The sequence below is a fragment of the Aethalodelphis obliquidens genome, unplaced genomic scaffold, assembly GCF_003676395.1.
Source record: "Aethalodelphis obliquidens isolate GAN/ISIS:26980383/991018 unplaced genomic scaffold, ASM367639v1 scaffold8, whole genome shotgun sequence".
In the NCBI taxonomy this organism is placed as follows: Eukaryota; Metazoa; Chordata; class Mammalia; order Artiodactyla; family Delphinidae; genus Aethalodelphis; species Aethalodelphis obliquidens.
This window is the reverse complement of record NW_020837952.1, coordinates 4039768-4055276: the sequence shown is the minus strand read 5'-3', so window position 1 is coordinate 4055276 and position 15509 is coordinate 4039768. Positions and strand designations below refer to the sequence as shown.

At 56.3% G+C, this 15509-nt stretch overlaps 1 protein-coding gene and 1 long non-coding RNA gene across 2 annotated transcripts; one reads left to right on the top strand and one right to left on the bottom strand.

The window, feature by feature from the left end:
* Positions 1-2934: 2934 nt before the first annotated feature.
* LINC02874 (long intergenic non-protein coding RNA 2874) lies at positions 2935-4461 on the top strand. Its single transcript, XM_027106378.1, is given in 2 exon segments — positions 2935-3099; positions 3101-4461. Coding segments are annotated over 2 exon segments (537 nt in total). The 3' UTR covers positions 3473-4461.
* Positions 4462-12279: 7818 nt separating this feature from the next.
* LOC113620484 (uncharacterized) lies at positions 12280-12946 on the bottom strand. Its single transcript, XR_003432789.1, has 2 exons — positions 12755-12946; positions 12280-12655 (listed from the first exon to the last, which is right to left on the bottom strand). It is a non-coding gene; the product is annotated as an uncharacterized LOC113620484 (long non-coding RNA).
* Positions 12947-15509: the final 2563 nt, after the last annotated feature.

Below are 15509 nucleotides of genomic sequence, written 5' to 3'. Positions count from 1 at the left end.
CCCCTCCATCCTCCCCCATTCCCATAGCGCTGCAGCCCCTGCGTCTGCCTACGTCTCTCCCCTGCTTAAAACCCTTCAGTGGCTCCCCCCTCACCTTGAGACAGTGTTCACTCCTCAGCCTGGCATTCAACACCCTTGCGAACTTCTCTGGCCTCATCTCCACCCACTCCCCCCAACACCCAGGCCCCTGTCTGCTCCCCACCACCACCCTGCTTTCAGGTCCTGGCTCCGCCTACCGGGCTCAGCTTCTGTCTCACCCCAAGCAGCCCCACACCACCATTCATGGGGTTCACACGCGGCAAGAGCCACTGCAGCGCCTGGGGCCCCAAGCGCCATCCCCGGGAGAGTTGGCTCGAGGACGGTACATGCACATCTTGCTGACACACAGCTCCCTGCTCACCTTAATCCCCTCAGACTCGACAAGGGTAATGGGTGGCCGGGAGGGCCTGAGACACCACCACCACCCTCCGCCGGCCTGCAGGTCTCTGAGGCCTCTGAGGAGCCACCCAGAGGCCCCCAGGTGCATCTCCCTCCTCAGCGGCGTTCCCAGCTCCTTCAATTCCCGGAGCAACTAGAGCAGGGAGGCCATGCATGTGACCCTGCCCTTGGGAATCTTCCGAGCTGGAAAGTGAGGAATGATCCTGTAACCCGGGGGCCAGACAGACCCAGGGACAAAGCCAGGCCAGGCTGCAGGTGGACACGAGCTGGTGGATGATGGCGGCCACAACGGTCATCACGGCTACTCCTCATTGAGCACTTACTAAGGGCAAGACTCCAAGCTGGGCAATTTATAATGTAATCCTCCCATTACATCTATGGAGAAGACATCATTCTTATTTTACGGACTGAAAGAGGAAGCCCAGAGAGATCTAGCAATCTGTGTGGCATCGTACAGCTCACCAGTGCAAGAGCTGAAACGTAAGTCCAGATCTGCCAGTTCCAAAACCCATGCCCTCTCCACTCCATTTCACAGCCACTCCAAACTCCAGGTGGGGACTGGTTACTTCCCTTCCAAAGAGGCCTCAAGGGCTCCCCACTGCCAAGAGCAGAACCTCCCCCTGCTGAGGTGCCCCACGATCTGGCCCCTGACTGCCTTCTGCCACCACCCCGCCCACACCCACTACGCTTCGGATGGCAATCTTGCCACGTTCCCAGTCGAGCCCTCTGAGCTTCGCTGTTCGCTCAGGCTCTAACATCTGCCTCCGTTTTACAGATGAGAAAACGGAGGGTTAAGAATGTTAAGTAACTAGCCCAAGGTTACACAGTCAGGAAGCAATTGAGCCTGGTTGGAACCCAGGTCATTAGAGCATCAAGTAATAAAGCATTCATTTGTGTTACAGACAATCCGGGAAGGGGAATTAGTAGGACATTCTGCCAGTAGCGCAGAAGAAGGTAGGGGAGAGTAATCGGGTTGGTTCCAGAGTGAAGGAGGACCAGGCTAGGCCTTCAGGAATGGCAGGGTCTGGATGGGTGAGCTTGAGAGGGGAAATTCTAAGAAAACTACAGACAAGAGAAAAAAGAGACAGAGAGAGAAAGGCTGGTCAAAATTAGGGAGGCAATGTACATGGTGGAGAGGGCCGTGTCATGGGGAGGCCTGCAGTGTCCTCCAAATTACTGTGTGACCTTGAGCAAGTCCTTTCCCTCTCTGGGGGATGCCTTGTCTGCAAATGAAGGATAGATGAGCCTTGATGGTCTCTAGGGTCCCACCTGGCCCTGACATCTTAGGATTCTGACTGTGTGTGTTTCCACTGGGCCTTAAAACATAGGATCTGATCCCAGACCCATTGACATGGGGCACAGGCTTGGAAACCAAGAGCAGGCAGGGGCCAGTAGTCAACATGGCACATGACAGGGCACACTGAGGGTTGGCCCCAGTTACACACCGAGGATGGCCCATGCATCCTTCTTTTCCACACATCCGTGCTGTACATGTGGACTCACTGCGGTGGGTCCAGTCCTATGGAAGCTGGAACACAGGGGTGAATGAGTCGAGGTGGAATTGTGGGCTCATGGGGGAAGGTCCAGGACATGTCCAGCACAAGCTAAAAGCCCAGGCCCCAGCGCCTCCTCAGGGAAGGGGAAGGGAATGGGGGTCCCTGAGGAAGGGGAAGAGAAAACATCCTGAGGGTAAGGTGAGGGTGTCAGGACTAGAATAAGTGGTCTGCCCAACTGGAGGACATTTGGGGAACAGAATGGTCCCCAATCAAGTCAGCATTGCACCCAAATATAGAGTACATTCCGGACCATCAGCAGAGAGGTTGTTCTCCCTTGGGTCCCTGTGGTACAAAAACACAGATGCACTGGAGAGCTGGGGCAGAAAATGTACCACTAGAGACTGTGGACACACACATGTGTGCACACGCATGCACACACACATGCACACACACAGAAACTCCTGCACAAAGACCCCCAGATCAGATCATCCATCCCCCTCACCTCCAAACTGAGCCTTCAAAGTGCCCTCCCTCCCCAGAGAACACGCCCTTCGTGTGCCAGTGACACACAGCCCTGAAAGCCAGAAGGTCTCGCTGTCTCACCTCGGTCCCTCTTGCTGCAGTTCTGATGCGCCGGCTTCCTTTCTGACTCAAGAGGTGGCAAACAACCAGGCCCACCCACCTCTGCGCGGCTGACCTCCACCCTCTGGAACGTGGGCTCACCTCTTATCTTTCCTGCCTCTTTGATCTCCATCTCTTGCCCTCAAGAACCCTGTCTTATTCACCACTGAACACTAAACTAGGGGATGAGTGAGCCCTTGGGAGCCCACCTGGTCCTCCAGTGGCCAGCCCCACTGGACCCTCAAGATGTATCAAAGAGCTTGAGACTACCAGGACGCAGAGTGAGTCCTAAGTGAGGAATATGTGTCCTTAATTATCTCACTATCCCATCTCCTGAGTAGGAAGTCCTTCTTGAAGTCTAGCCTCAAGCCCTCATGCCATGGTATGAGTCAGTGTACCACCTCTGTTGCAGTCAGGAGACCCAACTGGATGAGGCTACACTGGGTGGCCAGAGGAGTCACCTTCCTGGAAGGGGATGAGGCCAGGAGGGAGGTTGCGCAGGCACGGGGCCCAGGGCTCCACCAAGCAACTGTCATGGCTCCGACGGAGATGGGGGCGCCTGCCAACGTACCCCGCCCCATGATCTCATAGCTGCGTTTGCCAGGCGCTGGCTCAGGGAGCAGGCGCTGGCAGCAAGGGTTGGGCACAGAGCCCAAGGACAAGAAGGCGGGAAGGCCTCAAGGGACAACAACAGAGCCGTCTCCATGGGGCTGAGACGCGAGGTCCCTCCAGCCTCCAGATGCCACCTTTGGCTAGTGACGCCCCATCTCGGCTCCTCTTCCCAGGCCCCCCGATTGCCCACCCACCCCCAAAGGACAACAGAAAAGGGGAGGAGAGACTCCCTCTTCCTCCCCAAGGGTCAGTCTCTCCATTTGCATCTCTTTCGGCTTCTCTCTGCTCCAAATCGCTGGCCCTGAACAGGATGCTACCATTTCGAAGCATGGAGAGCTTGCTGGGCGGGAGACGGATGGTCAAATATTGCCATTCTTGAGGGTGCTACAGGCACGCATCTAAATGCCAGCTAAAAGTGACTATGAATCCCTAAATAGATGCCTCTGTCCTGGTTCAGGCTGTCCCCAGAGGTGTCAACCCTAGTCCCAAGGCTCTCCTGAGTATTGATCCTCAACTCTTCCTCCCGAGGAGGCCCCCCACAAGAACTCCCCTCCACCCACCACGATATCCACCTCTGGGGTCAAGAGACCCCTCCACGCGGCTCTAGTTGGATAAAATGCCACTCTTGGACTCAGCACGGGGACACCTGGTGGAAACCCCAGGCCTCAGAGTGAAGAGTCATCTGCGTCTGAGGACTGCAGTCAGAGCCCTGCTGGGCCATCAGAGGCTCCATTTGCCTCTTGATTCAAAGGTGAATCCCTCAGTTTGGGCGGACAGCTCTGTCCCTCGGGGTGCTCTGTCTGCTCCCCATTGCACTCTCACCTCAGCCAGCCTCCCTCTGCATGCCTCCCTCTCCCCAGCAGGGAGCCCTAGCCAGTCGTACCCCTTCTACCTGCTCAGCCCTGCTTCCTGGCTGACCCTCCTACAGGGCGCCACCCGGGATTTGCCCCTCTCCCTCCTCAACCACTGCCCAGCACTACTGCCAGAGGCACGTCTGCTGTTCCCACCTTGGACCGCAGCCTGGGATGTGCCGGTCACCCTGCAGTGAACGCCTCGAAAACCACAGCAGTGGTTTTCCTCAAATCCTGGGTCTATCCCACCCTCTCCCCCACCCACAGAATCTATCCTCCCCTCCCAACTCCTGGCCTTCCAGGTCCCTCTCTGTATAGGAAGTGGGTAGACTAAGGGTCCCTCCCATTCAGGAGCTCTGTGAATCTGAGGTTTCTCTCCGCCGCCCCAAGCCCAGGCCCAGGCCCGAAGCAGCCACGCATGGAGACGGGCTGACTGCAGGTCTGCCGTCATCATCATCACTATCGGCGCCCTGGCCCCTGAGAAGGAGGCAGGAGGCCTTATGAGCATCCTCCCTCCACTTCTCAGAATCTCCCTCGGTCTCCCAGAGGCCCACACTCCTCCCTCATCTCTCTCCCCAGACGTCCCAAGAGAAGCCACCTGGACGGTCCACAGGCCGAAACTCAGCCAAACTTCCTGGAGAGGAGGAACTGGCTCGAGCCCGCACCACATTTCTATGTCATTTCCAAGTGGCTCCAATTGGGCTGGGCAGATGTGTGTCAGATCAATCCCCACCCAGGAGGTGGGGCAAATTCCCGGGGTACCAGGTCACTGAGCCAGCGCTCTGAGGCATGGCTCCTGGGGACAGGCTGGCTCCAGAATGATGACGTCACTAGGATGCTAGGTGCCTGCTGTTCCCCCTGTCTGCCCCTACTCCAGGAAGGCCTTGTCCTTCTTCAACTGGTCCACACCCCCCCGCTCCGGGAAGCCTTTCCTGGACAACCCCACCCAGCTCTTACCACAACTTATTCCCAGTTCCCTAGTGACTTAGGTCCAAAGTTTTCCGTGTATTCAGTTGCCCGCGTTTACGTGCTGCCTTGCAAATGTTCTCATAGAGCTATGTATCTTGAGACTTCCCTGGTAGTGCAGTGGTTAAGAATCCACCTGCCAATACAGGGGACACGGGTTCGATCCCTGGTCTGAGAAGATCCCACGTGCCACAGAGCAACTAAGCCCGTGTGCCACAACTACTGAAGCCGGTGCGCCTAGAGCCCGTGCTCCGCAACAAGAGAAGCCACCGCGATGAGAAGCCCGCGCACCGCAACAAAGAGTCGCATCGCAACAAAGAGTCGCCCCCGCTCGCCGCAACCAGAGAAAGCCCGCGCGCAGCAACGAAGACCCAAGGCAGCCAAAAATAAATAAATTAAATAAATTAAAAAAATTTTTTAAAGCTATATATCTCATGGTCGTCACTAGCTGGGGGTCCCCGTATTAATCCAGCCCATTTTGCTAGAGGATTAGTTTCTGCCCTTAAGGAGTGCCAAGAAAGACTCTGAAGTCTAAGTCACATCTCCTCCTGCAATTTTGTCCTCTTGACAATCAAGCAGTCTCAGTGATGAAACTCCCAACAATGAGCAGCTTCTCCCCATGACCAAGTTCTTGCCTTGGTTACCAACAATAAGGCTGTATCCCAGCAGGAATCTCCGGGGAGTATCTAGACTAGGTCAGCTCTTCCTCAAGGGAAGCTTCTCACTTTGGAACACTGCGAACCCTTCCCAGATCAGGTTCCCTCTTCCTGGCCACTGGAACTTGGCTGAGAACTAATGCAGTGTCCCCGCCAACACACTGGGGTCCCTCAGCCACTGCAGTAGGATGTAGGGAGAGGCTGACGTGGGATTGAATCTACACTAATTGTGAGGGCTGCTTTCAGTGCTCTGGACCTTGATTTCCTTACCTGTAAAATGGGCACAACGGTAAAACGGAGTTGACATGTGTAAATCAGGCTGAGGGAAGTCCCACCTTTTGCAGAGGAGGATGCTGCAAGTCACCTCAAAGTCACACAGCTAGTTCCAGGGATGCATTCATTAACCCAGAAAATCTTTAGTGAGTCCCTACTGAAACGAGCAGAGGACTAAGTTTATCTGCTTATCTAGGTAAACTTATGGCAGGAGGAGGCAGACCTGTGAGTGGGAAGCATCAGTAGGATGGAGTATGAACAAATTGCTAAGGGCTCACACAAAGGGACCAGCAGCCCCTCCCCAGCATCTCCTTCTGAGTCCAGAAGGCTCTTTTAACTTCATTTCAATCATAAAAGACAGTTTGGTACAGTCAGCCAATGAGGCTTCAGCAGTGAGACTCCAGAGGGTAGCTTGCCCTGGATGCTGCAAACTCCTGGGCTGCCCCAGAACCCCCTCGACTCCCCAGGGGCAGCTCCAGACCAGCTGCTCAGACAGGGCACAGACAGGCTTGCTCAGAGAGGCTCTCTTCATTGGCAGAGGTGAGGAGGGACAGGAAGGCAGACTCCTGTCTATGGGAGCTAATGTGGGTCAAGGGCACCTTGTGGGGAGGGGCAGCAGGAAGCAATGTTGGGTCCAGGCAGCAGCTGCCCTGCCGGGGGAAAGAGACAGAGGGCAGGGCCCAGACCTGGGTCTTCCTGCCCAGGAATGACATCAGCCAGTTGAAATTCCCAGCCCACTGGGCACCCTGGAGGACTGTGGGGGAGGGTGGGACTTATGCTCCTCCCCACCCCCACTGACACCCCAGCGGGAAATGCTCTGAGCTCGACAACATCTCTCTGGCCATGGACTCAGTGCTCCTGTGGCCCTTGAATGATGGGGCAGAAGCCAGGTCATTAGGCAGGAGAGACTGTCTTTAATGCAGGCGATGCCACTGCCACACGGACAATGGCAAACAGTCATTAGTGGCTGTGTCACACGGGTGAGGCAACGCTGGCGAGGTGCAGGGAGCCGCCCCTCCCCCAGCGCAGCTCACACACACTCGCTCACTCACCTGTGCACACACACCGAGGAGAAAGCAGGCCCACACTGCCCCAGTACACGTTCACGCACTCACACACTTGCCCACTCACATGTTCACACACACACACTCACAAAGGGCCTGAACAAACGCACTGCCCAGAAGGGCCCACAGGATCTGGAATGCCCCTCCACCCACATCTGAAGGGCAGGGTCCCTGGATCCTTCCACAACCGGGTACCCAGACACACAGGTATCGCCCCCTGACTTGAGATGGACACACAGACCTCCAAGGGCCCCAAAGGAGACAGACTTCAGACACCCCCTCCCATCCCACCCGCTCCCTGCTTCGAAGGACCAGCACCCGGGACAGAGAAACCACGCAGAGTGCAGAAGCAGGCAGGGTACGCGTGTCCTGAGGGTGGGGACCACATTGGTTTTAACACTGTAACCCCCTCCACACCCCCAGCCCTAACGGCTAGCACATGCCCTGCCTTACTTGAACCCCCAAGAAATGATCTACTGTAAGTATGTTTCTAAGCACTTTTCTGAGCCCCCCAGCAGGTGGAAGGGAGCAGGGCACCAGCTGAGTCCTAGGTTCAGATCCAAGCTCTGCTACCTTCTGGGTGTATTCGTTTCCTGCTGCTGCTGTAACCATGAACTTAGCGGCTTAAAATAATGCAATTTCATTGTCTTACGGTTTGGAGATCAGAAGTCCAAAATGGGTCTCCACAGTCTAAAATCAAGGTGCTAGCAGGGCTGCGCTCCTTCTGAAGGTACTAGAGGAAGATCACTTCCCCACCTTTTCCAGATTCTAGAGGCCACCCACCTTCCTTGGTCCCCTTCCGTCTTCAAAGCAACAGGAGTCTCTCTCACAGCATCACTCTCCTGACACCCTCTCCCACATTTAAAGGACCCTTGTGATTACATTGGGCCCAGTGTGATCATTCAGAGTAACCTCTCCGTCTCAAGAGGCTTAATTTATTCACGTCGGCAAAGTCTGTGGCCATGGAAGGTAACATAATCACAGGCTCTGGGGGTTAGGACATAGACATTTGGGGCGTCCAAGACATTTGGGGGGTCCATTATTCTGTCTACCACACTGGGAGACCTTGGATAAGTCCTTTAACCCCCCAGAGCCCCAGCATCTTCAACTGTAATCTAGAAATAGCTCCTGCCACATGGGTGGTCATGACGATTTAGAAAGCCACATGAACGGGAAGCTCTGTGCCTCACGCTGGGGGCGGGGGGTGTCCTGGGCCAGCAGCGCTGCCCTCTCCCTTTTGGGCTTCCTGAGGATAGAGGAAAAGGAGCAAGTTGCAGGAGAAAGCTGAGTAAGGCATCTCAGAGGCTAGAGAGGGGGTGGGTCTCTGGGGGCTCAGGCAGGAATGGGAGGAGGTACGGGGGTCTGTGAGGGTCCCGGGATCTGGGCAGCTGTGAGGCCCTGCCTGGAGGGCAGCCACCCCACACGGCTACGGACACACACACCTGCAGTGACCTGGGATGGGGCAGCAGGCGTGCCGCTCCTGACTGATCCTACCTTACTCTCCCTCATCTGCCGCCATCTGTTTGCAGGGCTCTGGGGCCAGCGGGCAGGCAGGAGCCCCAGTCCAGGCTGCTATTACCCTGCTAAGTTCAGAGTGCGGAACAGTGACCCAGGAAGATAAACCCCACAGAGAGGAATCACCCGCTACAAAACACTGGTTAGGCCCCAATCTCGCGCAGCGCTGTCTGCCCACTCAGGAGGCAACAGGCCACCTCAGAGAGGAGCTGAGGTCGTCAGACTCCCACTGGTCGGTCCTGCTCCATCCAGCAGCCCAGGCCATGGCGGGGGGGACTCCAGCCCTGCACCCTGCTCCGTCTCTCCTCACCCCACCTTCCCTTCCCTACCCCTCCCTGGTCCATCCCCACCCCGGCTCATCCCCCCCTCTCCCAGCCCCAGCTCCTCCCAGCTTCCCCCAGAACCTCAGAGCTTAACTCAGGAACTAAGACTCCAATCGGGGCTTCCCTGGTGGCGCAGTGGTTAAGAATCCGCCTGCCAACGCAAGGGACACGGGTTCAATCCCTGGTCCGGGAAGATCCCACATGCCGCGGAGCAACTAAGCCTGTGCGCCACAACTACTGAGCCTGCACTCTAGAACCTGCGTGCCACAACTACTGAAGCCCGCGCACCTAGAGCCCGTGCTCCACAACAAGAGAAGCCACTGCAGTGAGAAGCCCGCGCACTGCAACAAAGAGTAGCCCCTGCTCGCCGCAACTAGAGAAAGCCTGTGTGCAACAACAAAGACACACCGCAGCCAAAAATAAAAATAAATAAAATAAAATAAATTTATTTTTTAAAAAGAAAGACTCCAATCAACAGGAGGAAGCCTGGGCTGAGGGCTGCATTTAGAGGCAGAAGATCCAAGTGCCAATCCCACAGCTCTGCACGATGAGGCGGCAGGGATGCCTGGCCTGCCAAGCGTTGCTGGGGAGATGAAACTGGGTCACCTGTTGGAGTGCTTTCTGTAAGCCTGGGTACTAATCTGAGTTATGGGGACATATGGAAGGACTTCTTCCTCCTTTTCTCCCAGAGACGCAGTGGGCAGGGCTGGCCTTGGACTGACCTTTCATAGACAGCTGTCTTGGAGACTCCCCACATCTCACTGCATCGGGAGATCCCCAGCAGGTGCTGGAGGAAGGAGATGGAAGGATGGAGAGGGAGGGAGCGCTCTTCTAATTCCTAGAGGGGATGCCGCCCAATTCATGAATCACTGATAAAGCCAATTAGATCTTCAATTTTTTAAAAAAGAACAGAAAGAAAGGGACTTCCCTGGTGGTCCAGTGGTTAAGACTCCGCACTTCCAGAGCAGGGGGCAAGGGTTCAATTCCTGGTCGGGGAACTAATATCCCACATGCCATGCGGCGCAGCCAAAAGTAAAAAATAAAATAAAATAAATTTGTTTAAAAAAGAAGGATGGAGAGGGAGAGGACACAGCTGCCTGCACGTGGCAGATCCTGATAAACAGGTGTTGAGTGCATAACGTTCAACCCCTGAGCTCCTACTGCATGCCCGGCATTGTGCTCAGTGCTACGGATACAAAGATGAATGAACCATAAACCACCATCGCTCAAACATCAGTTCTCAGGATCCAGCCTGAGCGTCTCCCGTGTGCCCCATATGGGCACTGGGGAGCACTGGATGAGTGGGACATCCCTGCATTGGGGGGTGGTCTGCGTGTTGGTGGCTACCCACAGGGCTGCAGCCTCCTGGGGCCGTCCAGCCTGTGTCAGCACCACCCTGGGCTACTGCCATTCTGGCAAGCTCGCAGAGGCCAGGCACTGACGGCTCCGCAGGGAGCAGAATATGGTTTCGGTCTGTTATCAGGGCAGATAAAGCAGCAGCTGGGGTTCAGGGAGCAGTCAGGGCTTACAAATGAGCATATCCAGAGGCCCCACAACTCCCCCATCCTGCCTTTGTCAGCCACCCTGGCCTTCCAATCCCTCTGAAAGCAGCCCCAGGGAAGAGGACACCTCCTAAATAGCTGCGTGCAGTGCCAGGAATGGAAGGGTGAGGTGGCTGGAACCAGCCAGGCAGCTGACCTGGAGGCAGCAGCTGGATGGAAAGAGATTCCAGAGTTCAGAAAGAGCTGGACTGGGAAGCAGAGGGGCCGGTAATGTGGGGAGAACACCCAAGTCACCACCCTGCCACCCTGATCTTTGTATGTGCCCCACTGCTCAGCACAGGGATAGGCGCCCAGGAGAAGTGCAGACAGCATTTCCTGAATGAAGGCACAGTTGGCCGCGGTAGGTAAGGTTGGCAGTTTCTCCAGTGACCAGGATTCCAGGTGTGGGGGGACTCACTGGAGGGGAAACTGGGTCCCCAGATCCTGTCTAATGGGGGAGGGTGCTGGAGGAAAGAGACCCTTGCCTAAGAGAGCCATGGAAACAAGTGCTAAGTAATAGAGGACGCACCATGTTTTAACTCAACAACTATTTCCATGCGCACCTACTATATGCCAGCTGTGATGGAACAGTGGGTAAAGCAAAGTCCTGTCACCACGGAGGCTGCTATTGAGAGCTCTCCCCAACAAAGACAAGTAAGGGGGCTATCTGGGAAGACTTCCTGGAGGAAGGGGGCAGGCAGGCTGGCTGAGTGGCCAGCATGAAAGCTCAGAGGCAGCCAGGAGGGAGGACCGTGCAGAAGGGAAGAACGAAGCTGAGTGTCTGAGGTCTGAGAAATGAGGACTCTTAGGAGGAACCATCTTCGTGGGTTGAGCCGCCACAGTGGGTGGATGGAGAGTGGGCAGGAGGCCACTAGGAGTCCCCTGTTGCTGGGACCTGGCATTTCCTCCTGGGGAGGAAGGAGGCGAGAAGGTGCAGTGTTTCCCGGAGAACGGGGGTCTGTTGCCGCCAAGGGGCCCTCCCTGGGAGCAGCTGGCGGAAGTGGGGCCTCCTGCCAGTTTCCGTTTGTGCAATCCTCCTTCCTGCCTCCTCCACCCAGAAGCAGGCCTGGCAACCCTGCCGGATGTCACTGACATGAGCCCAGCACCCACACAGCTGGGCAGGGGCTGAGGTACCTACCCTACATGGAAGGAGAGGTACCTGGGCAGCTTACGGCTCGGTCCCTGCCCTGCCCCAAATGCATGCCTGACCAAAGTCTAAGCCTAATGGGGCTTCTGCCAGCTTAGGGAGGATTCCTCCTGCCTCCTTCTTTTGCAAGAAGGACCATGAATCTTCTCGTCCACCTGAGGCACCTGACCGTGAGAGGAGGGCATCAGAGTTCCCTCCCTGTGCTAAGCAGGAGCTAAAGCAGCGGGAGGCCAGGCCTCTGGGAGTCCCCACCAGTGGACGCGTGCCACTCCAAGCGGAGGGCCCAGCGTCTGGCTCCACGACCCACCCGGGGTCTGTCGCTCTACACCATCTGAAGCCCTTGGAGTTGCATCCTGTGTTGCAATATCATATAACAAGTGCCCGGTGTGGAAGGGTGGCCTTTTATTCATTCCAGAAGGGAATAGTCATCAAGAACCTACTACATGCCAGGCATTGTGCCAGGCCCTGGAACCTCAAGGAATAAAACCATCATGTGGTCCCCGGGCTCACAGAGCTTCACAGGGTAGGCAGGCACAAGTAAACAAGCAACAACAAATCATCACAAATGGGCTAAGTGCTGTGAGGACAGGAAAGTGTAATTAGCCTATGCTTACCTCTCCCTGACCCCAGAGGCCTGCCGTCAGTACAGAAGACCCATAGCTGCCTGACGTCCCCAGAGCACTGCTTGGCTAGAGACCTTGGATCACACTGGAAACCACTGAGTACCTGGCATAACAATGGGATTGACCACACTGTGAGGAACATTTGTCGAACCAAACTGGAAAACAAATTTTTAATTAAAAAAATTTCAAATCATCCAGTACAATCTAATTTTACAAGCTACTGAGGCCCAGAGAGGCCAAGCGTTTGGCCCCAAACCACGCAGCTGGTGAGTAGCAGAGCCCAGACCAGAAACCAGCTCTGCCAGCACCCCCATGCTGCCCCCTCGTCTATCCTGGACCAGTTCACAGCCTCCAGGGCTCTGCAGCCTCCTGGCCCATCTCGGATGCCTTCTTTGCAGATCGGCACTGGCTGATAGAATTGTACGCGGCGTTGGAAGTGTTCTGTATCTGCGCCAGCACGGACACATGACGTCACTCGTCAGGTTCAGGGAAACGGGGCCAGTTTGGTGGGGGTGGGAATGGGCAGGGCCTGTGGAGAGAAGGAGAGCGCGAGGAGATGAAACACAGAGAGGAAGAAGGGCAGCAGGTGCAAAGAATCTTGTTTGACAGTCCAAGGAATCTTCTAGACCTTAATCCACGGAGAGCCACTGAAGAACTTTATGCCAAGTGATGAGATGCCTGCATTGCAGCCTTGCTGGGTCCCCGAGGACGCTGCTGCTCCCCTGAGCTCCGTAGCACCTCTGACACCCCAGCCACGCTGGCTGGCTCCCGTCATCGTCACCGTCCTACACGAACGGTTTGCTGCCATCTTAGCCTGAAAGAACCTCCCCACACCCTTCCTGGACACGTCTTCCTCCTCCTTCAAGCCTTTGCTCACTGCCCCAAACACCTTCCCCCGGGTCAGTGCCTCTCCCGTGTCTCCACAGCCTGCCTGGCACGTGGAGGGAGCTTCACAGGCACGGTTTTTAATTCTCCATCCTTGCTATTGGTCCCCCTTCTTGGCCGCAGCCCTTCCCAGTCTACTCTCAGCTTCCCAGTCCCCAGTTCTGGGACCCTCAGAAATTCTTTCCACCAAGCCACGGATTGCACAAAGAGAGAGGGCACTGACCCAGGCGAGGGCATAGGTGTGGGTGTGCATTTTGGAGAGAGGAGGAGAGAGGGGCAGAAAACCTAAGCAGGTTCATCTGGGAAGCTTCCTGGAGAAGTGGCCCGGCCTTCCCATCATGCCCTGGGGTGAGGCTAAGAGTCTTCCTCGCCCGGAGTCCCTGTCTGTCTCGCCAAGAGCCACGTCCCGCCCCAGAGCCTCAGGCAGGCTAGGATGTGCTCACTGGCACATGCATCCAGCAACTATGCATTGCTGTCCTGCATTATCCCAGGCCTGCCTGGGCCAAAGGGGGAAAACGCACAGACGAGGCACTGAAACTGTGACACGGCCGTGCCATTCCCATAACGCCATCCAGCCGGGCTGTGGGGCCAGGATGCCTCTCCTATCCCAGGGCTGAGAGATGGAGGAGCCCTGGACCAGGACTGTCCCAGAGGGACAGGCAGGCAGGGAGGCAAGAAACAAGGGGTGGATGAGAGTGAGCAGAGATACATCAGCTGTTGGGGGGTAGTGACCTGGAGAGAGAAATAGAAGGAAGGAGGAAGTAGAGAAAATAAGAAAACTCCCCCTTGCTTCTCTGAGGACCAATTTCAGGGGCCCGAGCCTCCCCCATTCTTAGCTCTGGCCAGCGCCTGTCCCACTTCCACCTTGTCTCGGCCTCCTGGATGATCAGGATTTTGCCTCCTGTCGCCAGTGACAGGGGACCAGGGGCAAAGGAGGCGGACTCGCAGTGGAAGGTGAGGGATGGAGATTTCTGTCCCTGGACTTGTAAGGATCAAGCAGGACAGGGCTCCAGTATCCCTAAGGGGCACAAGACGCTGTCTCCAGCTGGGCTCACCCGAGCTCATGTCCCACCAGAAGCCCCAAGGTTTGTCTGTGAGTAGATCCAGGAGGGGTTGGGAGACTGCCCAGGTCCCCAAACATACCCCAGAGAGACTGAAATTTTCGCCCACCCTCCACCTTCCCTCTCCTAACCCCTGCCAGGCTTCCTGCCCCCTGGGGGCCTGAACCCCTAGGAAGTTTGGGCTCATATCGAGGCCAGGAGAGGGTTTATGTCAGGTCCTCGGTTAGGGTGCAAAGTCAGGGGCCTGTACAGTGGACCCCCCAGGATGTTAACTCAGGGGTGGAGGGAGGCATGCGTGAAGCTAGGGTAGGGAAGGAGAAGGGGAGGAAGGGGGGTCTGGGTGCTTCCGTGGAGTTATGTTTGGGGCTTTTTTGCTGCACTTCCTGTTCAGTAGCCAGAGCTGTGACAGCCAAAGACACCTCTGTGACTGCACCCATGGAAGACTTCTGGGCCAGAGAGGAAGCAGCAGGTGGGACCACATCCCTCTCCCCACACGCAGCGTCCAAGGTCAGCGTGCCCTCCGTGCCTCCAAGAAGCCAGGCCACCCGCAAGGAAGGCCGCCCAGTGCTCGGGCCCCAGAGACCGCCCTGCAGGGCCAGCCTCGAAGCCAGGGACTGTGACTTGTCAAAACACAGGGGCTGATGGAGGTCAGCGAGGAACAGCAGACTTGAGTTATCCAAAGGTCTCTGGAGAACTGAGCATCCAGCTTAAAGACAGTTAGGCGGAATCGAGCCCCAGATGTAAGAAGACAGCTTCCTTTTCCATCTCACTGCCCTTTCCAGGAGTCACCTGGCTTAGAGGCTGAGACAAGAGGAAGGACTCCTAATTCCAACTGTCTGGGTTCAAATCCATTGCTTATAAATTGCTATCAACAGACCAGACGCTCAACCCCTCCGAGCCTCAGCTTCCCCCTCTGTAAACAGGGGCTGGTGAGAATTAAAGCGTCTGCGAAGGATGAGTGTCGTGAGGGTTTGAGGAGCTAATCCATGTAAAGCACTGGGGACATACATGACGTGTCTGCTGCTGTCTTGGCACCAGCAGGGCCCGTACGCCTTTGTCTGCCCTCCCCACTCCCCGCAGAGCACGCAGGGGTAGTCAAGGTTGGGGCGGGCAGGGTGCTGAGTTCCACCACATGTTATTCAGATACCAGGTCAGGGAGGCAGGTGGGCGCTGCATGGGGGAGGGGAAGCACATGTCAGGAGGGGTTGGGAGACTGCCCAGGTACCCAAACTTACCCCAGAAACACTGCACAGACACCCCTGCAGTGACCCCATCACCCAGAAGTGTCTCAGCAGCCCACCCCCAGCATCAGAGCCTGGGATCCAGCCTCAGGATAGGCTCGTGCCCTCGGGGCAGATTCCTGTGCCCCAGTGGAGCCAGAAATGCCCACTGTGTAGGACGGAGGTCTAGCCTGGGAGGCAGGAGGCCTGGAAGGGG